This window comes from Herpailurus yagouaroundi, unplaced genomic scaffold, assembly GCF_014898765.1.
Source record: "Herpailurus yagouaroundi ecotype Mexico unplaced genomic scaffold, PumYag 188, whole genome shotgun sequence".
Classification (NCBI taxonomy): Eukaryota; Metazoa; Chordata; class Mammalia; order Carnivora; family Felidae; genus Herpailurus; species Herpailurus yagouaroundi.
This window is the reverse complement of record NW_024412419.1, coordinates 35,919,494-35,935,935: the sequence shown is the minus strand read 5'-3', so window position 1 is coordinate 35,935,935 and position 16,442 is coordinate 35,919,494. Positions and strand designations below refer to the sequence as shown.

Here is a 16,442-nt window from a genome sequence, read left to right as displayed (position 1 = left end):
AGGCGGCGGGCGGGCCCCGCGCTCGGCGCCGCAGCAGCGCGTTCCAGGGCACGGGCCGCGCGTGGCGCACGTGGTGCCGACAGAAGGCCAGGAAAGGGCGGCAGTCGAGCAGCAGCGTGCGCTCGGCCTCCCGCGGCTCCCGCAGCAGCGCGCCCAGCGCCGCGCAGTCCAGCTCGCGCGCCGCCTCCAGCCCCATAGCGACGGCCGTGGCTCTTCGGGGCCCCTCTAACCGCGCTTCCTCTTCTTGTAAACCGGAGCGCTCCCGGACTCTCACGGCCTCCGCGCTGCCCGAAAGGAGGGTTCTGGGCGCCCTGGGCGGCGCCCCGGCTTAAGTACCCCTGGGCCGGCCTCCCGGGTCACCATACAAGGGCAGCAGGAAGGCGCCGGCGCCCGCCCCCGCGGCCCGCAGCTGGCGCGAGCTGGGCGGGCCCGGGGACGGGGCGGGCGGAGGGTGGGGGAGGAAGCCGGGACCAGCTGGGGAGGGAAGGCGTTTGCCAGGATCAGTGGGGCGCGAATGCCACCCGCCACTTCTGCGCCCTAGCCTGGAAGAACGCTCCCACCCCTTGAGCTGCTCCACACTGCTCAGTGCTTGGGAACTGGCTTCTCAGGTGCACATCCCCGTGCCCGGAGACTTGGGCGCCAGCGGTGCCCCTTGCCAAGCTCCCTCTGCCTTCTGCCTTTCTCCTCCAGGATCTTCCCTCTAGGAATTCGTTACCAAAAAAAAATTGACATTGTGATGATTTTTACACTGAAGACTGGGAAGCCATGCTGAGATGGCCCTTTTCTAGTTCGAAATCTCGCACAGGAGAAACTTTATTTCCCCTTCTCCCTCCTCTCCCGCACTGCATGGCTGAGATCAGCACTCTGGGTCTTACAGCAGGTTAGTGGCCAGCCTAGCCCGGACCATTATCCTCTGGGCCCAAGACCCTGGACATTGGCATGAGAAGGACCCCTGGACCTTCCAGGGGAAAGGCAGGGGGCCTATGATGAGTTTCCAGTTATGAGTGGGGCAAGGTTCCCCTGGGGCCCAGGGAAACCCCAGGGGCCCAGGGCGAAGCACTTCCCCAAGTCACAGGCCTACTCGGAAGGGGAACTCTGGCTGACGTTGCTGGGCTCTCCCTGGGGCCTTGTGGGAATTTCAAGAGCCTCACCGAGGGGAAGAGGGAGAAGAACTACCAGAATCTGCCTCCTCCACCCCCTTACCACGCCCCCTGTCAACCCTTCCTAGGCTGTAGCAGGCCCCCTGGACAGCAGGGACCTTGGACTGGCACCAGAGCGAGACAGCGAGCATTGAGAATGGGGAGCTCAGCAACTACATCCCTCTGCCCACCCCCACCCCAGCCACAAGCCCAGGGACCGGATGTGGTGAGGCCCAGGTGGGGGGTAGCGGGGGGTGGAGGATCTGGGCCCCTGGGTTGGGGGCAAGAAATTTTGGCCGCTGAACTCCAAAGCAGAGATGTTTGGGAGCTGCCCCCATTCCTGCCCCTAGCTGTGTGGGATTTCAGATCCCAACCCTTAGGCCCCCACTACTCAGTGCCCTGTGTAAGATCCTTCCAGCTCCCTTGCTGTTCCCTGTGTCCAGACTGTCTTGGAGGGCTGCAGCTAGGACCCGTGTCAACCCCCAAGCCCTCTACTTGGCTTATAAACTCTAAACTCCTCGAGATGGTGGGTCTACGTGTCTATAGATGTCGGAGCATGGTCTGTATGCACAGTGTTTGAGACCGTTTGTAGCTTATGTGTGCTGTGGGGAAGAGAGGACCCAGGGAACAGAAGCCCCACGGACTCCAGAGATTCTTGGGGCCAAGTCACTCTCTCATGCCTCAGTGTCCCCATCTGTAAGATGGCAGCTCATAGTTCACCAGCTGTTCACCCACACCGGTTCCAAGGCTATGAGGTGACACCACCGCCTGGGCCCCTGCAGTGTCCTGTCCCTCCCTACAGGCCAGTCTGGAGGCTGATGCGGCAAAGCCCACAACAGAGCCGGGGTGTCTGGGCCACAGATCCCAGAGGCTGATATGGGGCCCTTATCCTTGGCATCAGCCTGGCAAATGACTTAATGGCTGATTCCAGGGGCAAATTACAGAGCATGCAAAAGAATAGTCAGGTCCAGTCTTGCTAACCCGTGGGGCTGGCGTCACCTGCCATGCTGGGAACCACGGCCTTCCAGCTCCTTGGGGAGGAGGAGAGAGAACTGGCCCGCTGAGATCCTGGCTCAGGAGTGAAAATCAGCTCGATGGTAGGGGCTGCAGATCGCGGACTCCCATGCTGGGCTGTTGCCCTCCTTGGGAAAAACGGACTCGAAGTTCCACTCGGGAGTGGGAGTACATTATCAAAGGTTTGCTCTGGTGACACAGTCCCCGGGGCCCTGCCCAGCGCTCTGCCTGAGGTGGCTGCATATGTGTTGTCACCCCCCTCGAAGCCACCTGCTGTGGGGCTGTCCCTTTTGCAGCTCTGGAACACAGACTCGAGGAGGCCTGACTTACCACTGAAAGAGGAGCTTCTCTTTTGCCTCCTTCCCCCTCTTCCCAAACTGGGGTAACCCCCACCCCCAACAACAGGGTGAAAGCCCAAGGCCGGGGTAAGAAGAAAGGGAGAAGAAGACGCAAACCCACGTCCCACCCCCACTTCTGCTCTGACTAAAGAGCCCAGACCTTTGGTGAGTCATGGCGGGGGATGTCTTCCCTCCTCTGCCACCTCCTGAAGGAACGCCGTCCCCCCCTGGCAGAGGGGAGGCAGGGCTCCGGGCACACACGGGTGAAGACAGAGTGAGGAGGGGTCTCAGTTCGACTGGATGCCCCCCAGGCTGCAGGTTCTGGAGGGCGGACCCCGCTCGTCACTAGACCGTAAGGGGCAACAGCAGGGGTGTGCCATACTCAGTTACAGAGCAGGCACTGTGAAGTAGGTTTGGGACCCACCTTCATTTTTTTTCTTTTTAATTAAAATATCTAATTGGAACAAATGATGACGCTGTGTTATTCTTTGTAACCACCTGCTCGGACAGTGAAGTGTCATTCACCTCCTGCCTTTGGGATTCCTGGTCTTTCCCTGGCCCCCCCCGCGGGCCCCCCCGCGCCCCCACCCAGCCCCCCCGCCCCCCGGTTTCCCTTCTACAATCGCAAAGCTCGAAGCTCTGTGCTGATGTGGGCTTGTGTGTCGTATTCCTTCCTCCTCCTTCCAAACCTACACCTCAAGCCTGTGCCCCAGGGAGGAAGGAAGAAATGAATGGCATGGTTACCATCCTCTATGCCAGGGAGGCACGAAGGTGAGAGTGACGAGTGATGGGCACCCTCAGCCTCATCTGAGGAGTGAGTCAGGGTGACGTCAGGTTTCCTGTGCCAGGCCTCTGCCTAGGAGGCACGGCGGCCACCCCCACAGGCTCCTGCCAGGCGGGCATGGTGACTGCATGCTCTTCGAAGATGGCCCTGTCCAGCACCACGGGGAGCATCCAGGGGTCAGAAAGCCCGACTCGGAAGAGGGTCCTCCTGTGGCCGAAGGGGCTGGCGTCTGTCCCCACGCACATTGTCACATGTATTCGTGGGCAGGAGCACAGTCGGGCAGTCTGCTGGGAAAGCTTTCCTCCCCACAACAGATATGTCGAGAAGAAGGTCTCCACTTGAAGCCGGTGTGGCTTTGACACCTCTCGAACATTAGCGCCTTCCCCAAGCGTCCGTATCCAGATCACTCTTTCCTTGTGCATTGGCTCATTTACCGGCCCCTCACTCAAAAAATGTATTTTGAGGACCTGTGATGTGTCAGGTACTTTTCTGGGTGCTGGGAATACAGCAGTAAATCACAAACCACTGCCCTCAGGGTGCTGACCTCATTGTTTCAATAATATTTGTTTTTGTGATTATGTCGTATTCATGGCAAGTGAGACTAGTTATCCACCTAGAGTAATGATATAGTTGGATGGTACAGATGGGACCCAAAGATGTTAAAGAGTGTGACACAGGTGGGAGAGTCAGGACCCACTGTCCAGGAGAGAATCCCCACAGCCCCTTCCAGCTTCTGTGTGGTTCTGGGGTCTGGTTCTCCCTCCTGCCATGGTCCCCCATCAAGAGAGGAGCATGAGGCATGGAGGATGGGGGCGAGAGCAGGCCACAGCCATGACGAAGGGCATCTGGGAGACCCGGTCCCATTGCCAAAGCCAGAGCCAGCTCCCCTGGGCGAGAGCCATGCTCCACGGGCGTATCCATCAAAAGGACCCGGGCTGCACCCCTGGATGTGCCCGGGCTTGGGGCTAGGGGAGGCACTCTTCCCTTAGCAGGCACCCACCCCCAGCACACGCTGGGCCCCCAGCGCGTGCCTCTTGCAGCTGTGAAACGGTCCCTTCCCACCCTGTTGGCCAGATGTGCCCTTGGCTTAGGATGAAGTGGCCGAGAAGGGAAGAAGAGGTTGCTAAGGAAGAGCTCAGTCACCAGTGGGAACGGTTAGGCAAGAGGCGAGGGATTCTCAGAAATGTGACCACACTGCGGTCTCAGGGTGCGTGGCTCTGTGATAAGAGGACTCCCAGGGCTGCCTCACGGCCAGGGCTGGGGGCAGTGTGAGGGGTGGCAAGGGGGCTTGGAGGCCCAGAGGAGCCAGAGACTGTTCCTTCCCACCTGTCACCCCTGACACCTTTACCACCACCAAAGACCAGGCCGGTCCCCTCCCCTGAAGACGAGTGATGCCACCAGCAGCAGGGCAATGGCCCCAGCGTGTATCAGTGAGCCCTGGGGGCGCTGGAGCCACACTGCCTTGGCTCAAACACAGCTGGGCTGCTTCCTTGCTGTGTGGCCTTGGACAAGTCACTTAACCTCTCTGTGCCCTCATGAAACAAGAGCAGTTAGTAGCACTGCGTTGGGGGTCTCCTAGGCATTCCTGCATCTAAGCTTCAGGGCTTGGGGGCCGACCTCATTACCCAGGCTTTGCAGACAGGGAAACCCAGGCCCAAAGGGGTCAGGTGGTGGAACCAAGGCCACACGGCCCGTAAATGCGAAAACTGGGAAGCCTGGCTCTGTCCTAAAACCTGTACGGGAATGGTCACATTCAAACCTCAGACAGGCCTAAGAGGTAGGAACGACTGGTACTTCAAATACAAATGGGGGAACCCAGGCACCAAGGCTAACTAAGTTACCCAAGCTGTCGAAGTTTGGTAGATCGTAGAGCCAGAGTTTGAGCTCACAATTTTGTGTCCCTCCCTCCAGCCCTCGGAATCCAGATCCCCACCCCACCCACCCAGGCTCCTCTTATCTGCTCCTACTCTTTTTTTTTTTTTTAATTTTTTTTTTTTAACGTTTATTTATTTTTGAGACAGAGAGAGACAGAGCATGAACGGGGGAGGGGCAGAGAGAGAGGGAGACACAGAATCGGAAGCAGGCTCCAGGCTCCGAGCCATCAGCCCAGAGCCCGACGCGGGGCTCGAACTCACGGACCGCGAGATCGTGACCCGGGCTGAAGTCGGACGCTTAACCGACTGAGCCACCCAGGCGCCCCTTATCTGCTCCTACTCTTGCCCAAAGCCCTTCTCTCAGCTGGGCTCTGGGCACACAGGCGGCCATCCACGAGGACCTTGCTATTTGTAGGGCATCAGCGCTATCTCCTGGCTCGGCCACAAAGCCCTTGAGGATGCGGGGTGCACAGGGCCCCGGACAGCCCGATGCTCAGCTCACGGCCACAGCCCGACGCACCTCTGTAGATATGTTAACGTGTCTCTGTGCTAGCCCTCAAACGGGAAGTTGATTACATAGGAAGTCGAAAATCCACACTGTTGAACAGAGGTCAGTGTCAGGATGGGGCCCGCTAGGCCCCTCACTCCGACCTTCTCCCGGCTCCAGAGCAGAAGAGGAGCCCTCAGGTCCCCACCGCAGGGAATGGTTCCGGAGAGGAAACAGGCCGGCATATGAGTAGAGAAGTCCTCGGAACCCGTTCAGGGAACCGTCGGGGGCCGCTGCAGTGGCTCAGGGGAACTGGTTGGACCTGGGGTGGTAAAGAAGTTGGAGAATGTGTCCAGATCAGGTGTGGGGAGAACGAGCAGGGACTGTGGACAGAGCCACTGGAGGAGGGCTCCCGGGTTTGGGCTGAGCAGAGGGCTGGACAGCTGTCTAAGGGAAGGATGAGGCCAGGCCTTCCTCTCCTTCTTCCCGACCCCGAGCTCTGCCTGGGCACCTGCTCCCCCAGCCAGGGGACCCAGAAGCCAGCCAGGGGACGCCAGCTGCTGTGTGTGCTCACCACGTCCCGGGACTCGGTTTTACAGTCTGGAAGAGGGCTGCTTACTCAGCACGTGTGAAGGAGAAGGGCAGAGAAGGGAGGCCACCTATGCCACAGCCAGAGAGGAGCTGGGGGGCTGGAGGACACAGGGTGCCCAGGAGTGCCCTGGCTCTGAGGCTGGCTGTAGCAGCACAGATGGCTTGGGGGTTGAGAGAGGAAGTGTCTGGAGAGGATTAGGCGGATCAGGGCCACAGATCGGATTATGCTGCCCTTGAAGAAAAGCTGAAGCCCTCACCGTTCATGGAGTCGCCCCTGGACCTCTAGAGAGGGCCATGCGCACGTGCGTGCACGTGCACACACCCACACACACGTGCATGCACAATCACACGCGCACATGTTCTTTGGAGGGGAGATCACCCTGGGAGGTCGCGAGGCTAAACAAGATGGCCCGCATTAGTGTTGGACTCTGCAAATACAGTGACAAAGACTCCCCTGGGTGTCAGGCCCTGTGCTGGGTGCCCCAGGGACACTTCACTATGAGCTGGGCTTTGCTGTCATCCCCAGTGACACAATTCCTTATAGCCCATCCACTACCCCAAGTCAGGGAGACGGCGATACAGGCAGAAATGTCCAAGGAGCCAGGCCTGGCTGTATTCTCGGCAGGTCCTTTTTTTGAGCATCCCAACCAAGGTGCCCTGGTTCTTCCCAGGGGGAGGCTGCTGTCCTGTCTCCCCAGCCTGACTCATGCATAGCAAGGACTGGGCAAGGAGTGCCGGCCTCAGTTTCCCCAGGGGCAGGGGCAGGCCTCCGATTTAGTCTGACACAGGAAAGGGCCCTGGGGGCTAGGCCAGGCGGGTCACCGGTAGTTTCGCAGGCCCACCTTCCTGGAGCCTGCAGTGGCCAGGTAGGCACAGATGCCCAGTGTTCCTGCCATCATGGGGCTGGCTGGCTGAGGCTGCAAGATCACGCTGGCCTGAGCGCAAAAGAGCAGGAGGTTGGAACGAGGCCATGGGCCCCAGGGTGCAGCCCCAAAGACAAGAGTCGTTAGGCTAGAAATCCAGGCGGTTAGACCTCCCCACTGCTGGTCTGGGTACTAAGGGTGAGGAAGGGACACCAGAGACACAGGAGGGCCAGAGGGTGTGCTGTCCTTGCCCAGAACCCATAGGAGGACCTACGGGAGGGCAGGAGAGCAGTGCCCTGGGAGGTGTCTGGTGCAGCAGCTGGAAAGACCTACATCTGGGAGGCCACCTGCCCCCAACCCCCCGCCATTGCTGAAGCCACTGTCTCCAGGAAAACTTGCTAGGCCCTAGTGCAGCCCCGAAGATTTCCCCTCAGGGGCCGGTGTCTCTGGGAGCCCTCCTCCATCCTGCCCTGCAGCCCCACACCATCCCAGGCCCGGCACAGCTGCTGCTCCAGGGACGCTCCCCTGCACGGTGCCGGAGCGGTGGAGTGTCCCCACCTGAGGGTCAGTTCCGTCCCCAGCCTGAGGCTCTTGTCCATCAAGGCCAAAGGAGTGAGAGGAAGCCGGCACTCTGAGTCAGAATTGCAGAACTGCCCCCCCCCCCCAATAGAGCAGGTGCCCCAGAGCCTGGGGACATCTTCCCATCTGGGGACTGAAGCCCCTGCCGAGGCAGGGGGGTGGCAGACGTGAACTAGACAGCTCCTTCCAGCACAGGATGCTCACCAGGTAGAACAAGATTTTTGGTTGCTTCCCCACACACCAGAATTTCAGTTCCCTGCACCCTTCCCCCACCAGGCCCCTCTGCCCAGGCCGCAGACTCTAGCCCAGAACGTCTAGGGCTAAGGGGCCTGGCCATGGGTCTCCCCACATGCCGCCAACCTTCCCCAGCTCCTGGGGGCCGGGGCCTGCCTTCTGCTGCCCCACTGGAGACCCCAGACCCTGCGGGCTTGCTCAGCTCTGTTCCAGGAGCCCCAGGCATCTGGGTGGTGCCTCACACTGGCTGAGAGCAAGAAACACTCAGCAATGTTTTCAAACTCACACTTTTTGTGGACCTACCAGATGCTAGGTACACTCTATGGCATTTCTCATTCTTCGCTTTATGTCACTTGAAGAGATAGGAATTACTGGGGTGCCTGGGTGGCTTAGTTGTTACACATCGGACTTCACCTTAGGTAATGATCTCACAGTTCGTGAGCTGGAGCCCTGCTTCGGCTTAGCACAAGTCCTGGGTGAGCCCCACTTCTCTCTCTCTCTCAGCCCCTTGTGGGATTCTCTCTCTCTCTCTCTCTCTCTCTCTCTCTCTCTGCCCCTTGCTCACTTGCACCCTCTCTCTCTCTTTAAAAAAAAAAAAAAAAAAGATAGGAATTCCCTTAACTTTGACAGGAATTACTTTTTCTCCCCACTTTGCAGATGAAAAAACTGAGGTTCAGAGATTTTCCCTAGTGTGTTCAAGGTTGAGCTGCGATGTCAACCCTTCCGTTCCCCGTGAGGTCCCTGTGCTTAGTGTATTGCTCCTGCCTCTCCAACGACAGGAAGCAAGTCTAAGGTGGACCCGGGCCCCGAACCCCCCACCCACCCACAGTAGCTACAAATTAGAGGGACTGGATCCCATCTTCCAGGGGCTAGGGAACCTCACCACCTTGACTGAGAGATAAGCTCGCTTTGCCTCCACCTCCAGGAAGCCTCCCTGGCGGCCCTGATGGAGCGTCGACTGTCTCTCGACTCTCTCTCGGGAGCACCACAGCACTGTTGAGCCCTCAGGAGCTTGCGGCTGTACCGGAGCCTCTGTGCACTCAGCTGCCGCCTGCCCCTCTCAGATGCCACTCTGTCTGTCTGTCTCTCGGTGCCAAGCAAAGGACTGGAGTCAAGGAGGTGGGTGCAGAGCGCTCTCGTGCATCCTTTCTTCCTTTCCCTGCTTTGCCTCACCCAGGCCTCACCCCGGGGAATTTCATTAGCCCTAATCTACAGGTGACAAAAGAGGTCCAGAGAGGACCTGGAAGTGAGACCTGCGAGGCCAGGTCCAGAGCAGGGGGCTGGTGGAGGGGAGGACCTGTCCCGTCTAAGCTCCTAGAGACGCACTCCCTTCCTTCCACCCCTTTTCAGAACTCTCCTGCCCCTGGGCCAACCGCAGTTGCCCGACTGTCACAAGAGGCCCTGTGCCAGAGCCACGCTGAGCAATGAGGCTGTGGGCAGCTGACAGCCGCGGTTCCTGTGGGGGAAGGGGCAGGGGCAGGTCACAGAGGAGCCACTGGGCTTGTCCTCGGTGGTCTCCCATTTCCCCATCCAGAGCTCAGGGCTGGAAGAGAAGTTCACTGCATCCTGGCCAGGGAGGGAATAAGTTGCTGGAGACTCTGGAGCAGTGGGGTGGCCACGTGGGTCTGGGGGACAGGGGGCAAGGCAGTGTCCAGCAGCCTGAAATCTTTGAGGTGAGGCCAGGCTGGGCTCCCCCATGCCCCCACCCCGCAGGGGGCCAGGGCAGCTCCCCCAGACTGGTGCTATGCCGTGACCCGTCTCGACGGGGGGGAAGAGACCCCACAGCCCCAGTCAAGTAAGGGAAACAGAAACGGCTTGCATACCAACAAGGAGGCACCTTCCCCTTCCCAGTGAGCCCTGCTGGGCAGCCCCCTCGTGCTGTGCTGTGGCTGGTGAGTCAGCCTCAGACGCCTCCCGAGGAAGGGCCCAGAGCAGCGCCACCTTGCCTGCCTGCCTGGCTTGTTGTGGGAACTGAATCAGCCGCCTTCCGGAAAGGCACTTTGGAAACTATGAAGGGCTGTGCATGTGTAAATAATGTAAAGGATTATGGAACAATAGGCTCGTGACCCAGCGGCCAGACCTGGGCCCACACCTAACTGCAAGGAAGACCCATTATCCTCGGCAGCCACGTCCCCAGCTAAAATCCCAGGCTCCACCACGCCAAGCAAGCTTGTCAAAAAACAGATCCCGTTTAACGCTCATTCTAGATAACGGAAAAGCGGCATTCTTAGCAGACAAGGAATAGAAAAAAATAGAAGCCTTCTTAAGTCCAGCGAACATCATACTTAATAGCGAAGCTTCCGGATCATTCTCCTAGGAGGAAGAACAAGACAAGCTAGCCCACTAGAACAGCTGCCAGACAGAGGCCTGTGGGTCCTGGTCTTTCAACGGGACAAGAAAGAGATGTAGGAGGAGAACCTAAACCATTGTTATTTGTAGGAAATATGACTCCCTGTCAGAAGAATCTAAGAGAATCATCTGACAAATATTAGCACTATGAAGGGAAATCAGCAAGGTAACCAGATACAAGATCATCACACAATAATCCTTGCTTCCCTACACACACACCCACACACACACACACACACACACACACACACACACTCCAATGGGAAATTATAATAAAATGTTGCCGTTCAAAATATTAACAAAAACTATAAGATAACCAAGAAACAAGCCTAACAGGAAGGTGCAAGACCCGTGTGAAGACAGCTGTAAAATTTGGTTGAAAGGACGTGGTAAAGCTAAGTATACAGAGAACTATGTCAGGCCCCATAATAAGAATATTTCACATGAAGATGTGCGGTCCTACCTGGCTTGATCTATAAATGCATTACAACCCAATCAGAATCGTGAGATGTTCTTTTTTTTTTTAATGTTTATTTATTTTTGAGAGAGAGAGAGAGAGAGAGAGAGAGAGAGAGCATGAGTGGGGGAGGGGCAGAGAGAGAGGGAGACACAGAACCCAAAGCAGGCTCCAGGCTCTGAGCTCTCAGCACAGAGCCCGATGAGGGGCTCGAACTCACAGACTGTGAGATCATGACCTGAGCCGAAGTCGGACCCTCAACCAACTGAGCCACCCGGGCGCCCCAAACAGTGAGTTGTTCTAATGGGATCTGACAAAACTTTTTTTACATTCATGTGAAAAGAGGAAATATTACAAAAACAGCAAAGGAATTTTTGAAAATTAAGAACACACAGGGAGGACTTGTCCCACTTATTCTAAAAATAAACTGCTGGCTCCGTCAGTTAAGTGTCCGACTGCTGATTTTAGCTCAGGTCCTGATCTCACAGTTCGTGAATTCGAGCTCTGAGTCGGGCTCTGTGTGGACGGCGTGTGGAAACCTGCTTGGTATTCTCTCTTTCTCCCTCTCTTTCTCTGCCCCTCTCCTGTTCATGTTCTCTCTCTCTCTCTCTCTCTCTCTGTCAAAATAAATTAACTTTAAAAGAATAAGCCACAAAACTCTAGTGATTTTTTTTATAAACCATTCAAAAAATGTTTTTAATGATTATTTATTTTTGAGAGAGAGAGAGAGAGAGAGAGAGAGAGAGAGAGAGAGAGAGCACGAGCCGGGGAGGGGCAGAGAGAGAAGGAGACACAGAATCGGAAGCAGGCTCAGGCTCTGAGCTGTCAGCACAGAGCCCCATGCGGGGCTTGAACTCACGGACTGAGATCATGACCTGAGCCAAAGTCAGACGCTTAACCAACTGAGCCACCCAGGTGCCCCAAAAGTCTGGTCATTTTTCAAGTGTGGTTCTGTCCCAGAAATAGGCAGATGGAACAACGGAACTGATTAGAAGGTCCAAAAGCCCACTTAGTGACACAGGCGGCATTTCAAACCAACAGAGCAAAGACTGGACCCTTCCACACACAGCAATAGGACAACTGGCTATCCACTCCTTCAAAATTTTTGATCCATATCTCAAATTCACAAAAACACGTTGCATGGAGAATAAATCACTTAAAATAAGACCAAAATATGCAAGTATTAGAGGAAATATCCACCAGAATACGTTGGAAGCTTTGGGGTTAAAAAGCCATAAGCAAAATGCACAACACAAAGCCACATGTGGAAGAATTGATACATTTGAACTCTTGTAAATTGGGTGTCAGGTGGCGGTCAGAGAAAAAAATAAACAGGGAGGAGAAAGGGAGTGTGGGGAAGGAAAGCAAGAATAAAAAAAAAGTCAAAGAACACAATAGAAAAAGGGGCAAAGAAGAGCAACGTAGAATTCACAGGTCAAGAAATGCAAATGTCCGGGGCGCCTGGGTGGCTCAGTCGGTGGAGCATCCGACTTCGGCTCAGGTCATGATCTTGCGGTTCGTGAGTTCAAGCCCCACGTTGGGCTCTGTGCGGACAGCTCGGAGCCTGGAGCCTGCTTCAGATTCTGTGTCTCCCTCTCTCTGCCCCTTTCCTGCTCATGCCCTGTCTCTCTCTGTCGCTCAAAAAATGAATAAACGTTTAAAAAAAATTTTTTTAAATGCAAATGTCCAACAAACATACTCTGCCCACAGGAACAATGTGATGGGGTAATTTGCTCAGTACTGGGAGGGTCAGGTAAATGAGTAACCGCACGCCCCTTTGGTGGGAGTATAAATTGGTATCATTGGCGGGGGTGGTACGTGCAATTCAGCAAGGCCTATCCAAATGTTGAAAGCACATGCCCTTTGACCCCACAACCCCTCTTGTGGGTATCACTCTGGAAAGAGAATTGTACAAAGATTTCCGATGCAGCATTGTCTGTACCGGGGGGAAATGGAATACACAATTTTTACAGTTCTACCAAGCACCTGTAAAAGAATCATGACGCAAATCTACACGCACTGATCTAGAACAAGCTGCAAGAGAATATGAAAAAGGGGAGCTGCCCATAAGGTCGTATGGTATGATACTATTTTTATAAAAGAGAGAAAGCTCTGGGGGCGCCTGGGTGGCGCAGTCGGTTAAGCGTCCGACTTCAGCCAGGTCACGATCTCGCGGTCCGTGAGTTCGAGCCCCGCGTCAGGCTCTGGGCTGATGGCTCAGAGCCTGGAGCCTGTTTCCGATTCTGTGTCTCCCTCTCTCTCTGCCCCTCCTCCGTTCATGCTCTGTCTCTCTCTGTCCCAAAAATAAATAAACGTTGAAAAAAAAAAAAAAGAGAAAGCTCTGTATTCTATATAAACGTAAATATGTATCAAGACACTCTAGGAGGGGGGCACCTGGGTGGCTGAGTCGTTAAGCGTCCGACTTCCGCTCAGGTCATGATCTCGCAGTTCATGGGTTCGAGCCCCACATGGGGCTCTGTGCGGACAGCTCAGAGCCTAAAGCCTGCTTCTGATTCTGTGTCTCCCTCTCTCTCTGCCCCTCCCCTGCCATGCTCTGACTCTCTCTCTCTCTCAAAAATAAATTAGAACATTAAAACAAAGAAAGTTTTTTGAAGACGCTTTAGGAGAAAAAGTCTGGTTACAAACCAAGGACAAGCACTGAAGCACCCAGAGGTGGCTGCTGGTGTGGCAAGAGCTGCAGGGGCCACACCGTGGCTGGGCCAGGCCAGGAAGCGAATGTCTAGGATTCTCCCACAAGTGAACTGTCAGGGGAAGGGGCCCTGAGGTCAGCTGCAGGGGCGTGTGGCAGGGGTTGCTCTGACAAGGAAAGAGAGTGCCAGTGTTAGTGTTGGTGGGAGGCCAGGCCAGAGGGGAGACTGAAGGCCCTGAGCAGGCCAAGTGGGTCGGCTCTGGCCGGGTGCACAAAGAGAGGCCCCCCGTGACACTGACGCACACGCCTTAGGCCAGGTGTGCCCCATCACCCTGTGCTGGCTGACCCCGCCTGGGATGCCTTTACCCACCCCTCACAGGCCCCTCCTTCAAGAGTTCCCTTACGCCTCACTTCCTCCAGGAAGCCTTCCCAGATCCTCAGGCTGAACCAAGGGCCTGTCCGAGGGTCTCCCAGAGCCCAGGCTCACCACTGCACTCCACCCCTCCCAATACTCAGGCCTCCCTGATGTCAGGGAATGGGCCTTGGAAGTTTCACGTTGCCCGATCTTAGCTCAGGCCTGGCCCGAGCAGGTCCTCCATCGGGGTCTACGGGATGGACAAGTGACATTTTTGCTCTGTTCTTCCTTCAGGTTTGGTTTCGCCCTTGGATACCAGGCCTCCCTGGGGTAGCTGGGGAGATTTAATCCCCATCTCTCCAGAAGGCACCGTTCCTGACCTCTCACCCAGGGGTCCGCTTCTGCCCTGGCTGGGAGCCAGGCGGGGCGGGGGAGGCCTGTCAGGGAGCAGGATGTGATGACTCCCACGCAGCCCAGGGTCTTTTTCCGTGGCTCAGAACACAGTGCACCAGGTGGCTGCCTTTGCTGGGAGCCACCCTGCTTCTCACGGCCCGGCCCCTCTCTGCTCACATCCTGTTTCCACCCCTCTAACACCCTGGGCCCCAAGCCTTGGGCCCCCACCCCCGCCTGCTGGGTTTTCACACGGCCTTTCCTGGGCGTTCTAGGAGCACAAGCCTCTTGCTTTCAACACCTGGGGGCTTGAAGGAATTTGCACTTGATTTCGCCCTCCTGAAGGAACAGTCTTAATGTGTCAAATGTCTCATGGGGCAGGCTCAGCTTAGAACAGCACCAAGGTGGAGGGGAAGGAGCAAGGGTCAGGTCAGGTCAGGTCAGGTCAGGGTCAGGAAGCTGGGCTCCAAGCCTATTTCTCTCACCAACACACTACATGACCTTGGGCGAGATCCTTAAATGACCTGAGCCTCAGTTTCCTTGGCTACCAAATGGGAATCCAAAGCAAGTGTCCTCACCGGTGAAAGCCAGCAACAAAGACACCCACCACATACCATTGAGACCCCAAGTCCTACCTCCCCCAGGACAGGCGCCTCATCTGCCACACCCCACCCTGCACTCAGTTACCACACAACAGTTGCTATGTTCCCTAGTTGTCCCAGAAATCTACCCCACTATAGAAAACTGAGAACAAACGGAAAAGAAAGGAGAAGACCGTGAAGCATTGGCCATAACCCACCTTGGTTCATTTTTGGAGTCACTGGCTCCCTAGGTGTGAGACCTTTGCACTTGGTGAGAAAGGGCAGGGAGGGAAGTTCATTACTGAAAGCAAGGCCGTTAGCCCCACAAGGCCTGGCAGGGAGCCCCAGACAGACTGCCCCTCCTCTGGCAGCACAGAGAGACCCTGCCCCTCACCCCCCGCCCCCATCCTCCTCGCCCGCTGGTCCCACCAGCCGGGCAGCCCTCCAAGGACCCCTGTAGCCTCCCCTTTCATCAACATCTCCCCTTCCGGGGCAAGTCCAGCAGTGGGGCTGGAAGCCAGGCAGGCGGAGGAGGAGGCCAGTCCTGACCGGGAACACAGCATCACACACCCTATGGTGGACACGACTGGTGGTGGCTGGTCCCCAGACCTCCCCTACCCGATGCACGGAGTCCCGCCCTTCTCAGCCATCCGGCAGCAGGGCAGAGCCACGTGACCCACTCCAGCCAATGAAATGTCACTTCGGCCTGGGGCGCTGAAAAGGCCTGTGGGCTTTTCCAGTCTTGCGCTCTCCCTCCGGCTTTCCAACGGGGAGGGCGTCCTGTTCTGCGGGCAGTGCAACAACACGAGGGAGGTCTGTGAGCCAGCCCCGAACCTTTGTTAACGTGTCCGCTGGGTAGGCATGGTAGGGCAGCAGTGTACCGTAACCCAGCTCTCCGGCTTCGCGCGGCAGTCTGCCTTGGCTGGAAAGCCCCACGTTTGTTTCTGCTGGGACAAACCCACTCTCTGCGGCCCTGCCCCTCTGCCCCCCAGCTCCCATGTCGCATCTATTAAAGCCCTCTGCTTCCTGTCACCCACCACCGTCTGGGGCCTGAGCTTCTCCTCAGCCTTCAGACGATTAGTCATGTACATCCTGTTCGCCCTCCTCCTGGGGATCCTCGACAGTGAGGGGTTCTCGCCTATCTGGCCTGAGGGCCAGCACCTTGGAGACAGCCCCACATGGAAGGGCAGCTGTTACAGGCCCTAACTCTGACTGCTGCCATCAGTCTACCCTGGTCTGTGCAAACTCCAACAAGGGTGGAGGGGGTGGAGGAAACCCCTCCTATCACATTTGGGCACTGTTACTGACCACACATTTGGCTTCCTGGTCGTTTTTTCATTTATTATAACCTAAGCATGTCCCCATGTCTCAAGCACCTACCCACAAGGACCAAAGACACTTGCTTCTGTCCACAGCACTTCCTGGCTTACTGTATCTACTCTTCCTGCCCCCTGCCAAGTCCTGAACTCCCTTCCTTTTTTGTCCTTCCAAACCTGACGCCTGGGAAAAAAAACCTAATGGCTCAGTCCAGCTCTCAGCTTTGGTAGCTAACTGCTGCTGGAGAAAACCACCATAATGGGTCCTTCTCTGCTCCTCTCTCCCACTCGTGGGTCCCCTGATCCTTGTGCCCCTCTCCCACTCCTTGGCAGCCTAGCTTCTGTGCTAGCTATGCTTAGAACATAAAACTGGTAAACCAGATGGACAAAGCAAGGTTTGATCCCTACCTCACACCACCTACATAATGGAGTAGATATCTA

At 56.4% G+C, this 16,442-nt stretch overlaps 1 protein-coding gene across 1 annotated transcript in view; it reads right to left on the bottom strand.

Annotated features, from left to right (window-relative positions):
* Positions 1-305, bottom strand: part of DUSP2 (dual specificity phosphatase 2) — a 2,735-nt gene extending 2,430 nt beyond the window's left edge. The window contains exon 1 of the mRNA XM_040496650.1: positions 3-305. Within this exon, the coding sequence (XP_040352584.1) occupies positions 3-196 (194 nt within the window). The 5' untranslated portion in view covers positions 197-305. The remainder of the gene's footprint in view (positions 1-2) is intronic.
* Between the last annotated feature and the right edge of the window lie 16,137 nt (positions 306-16,442).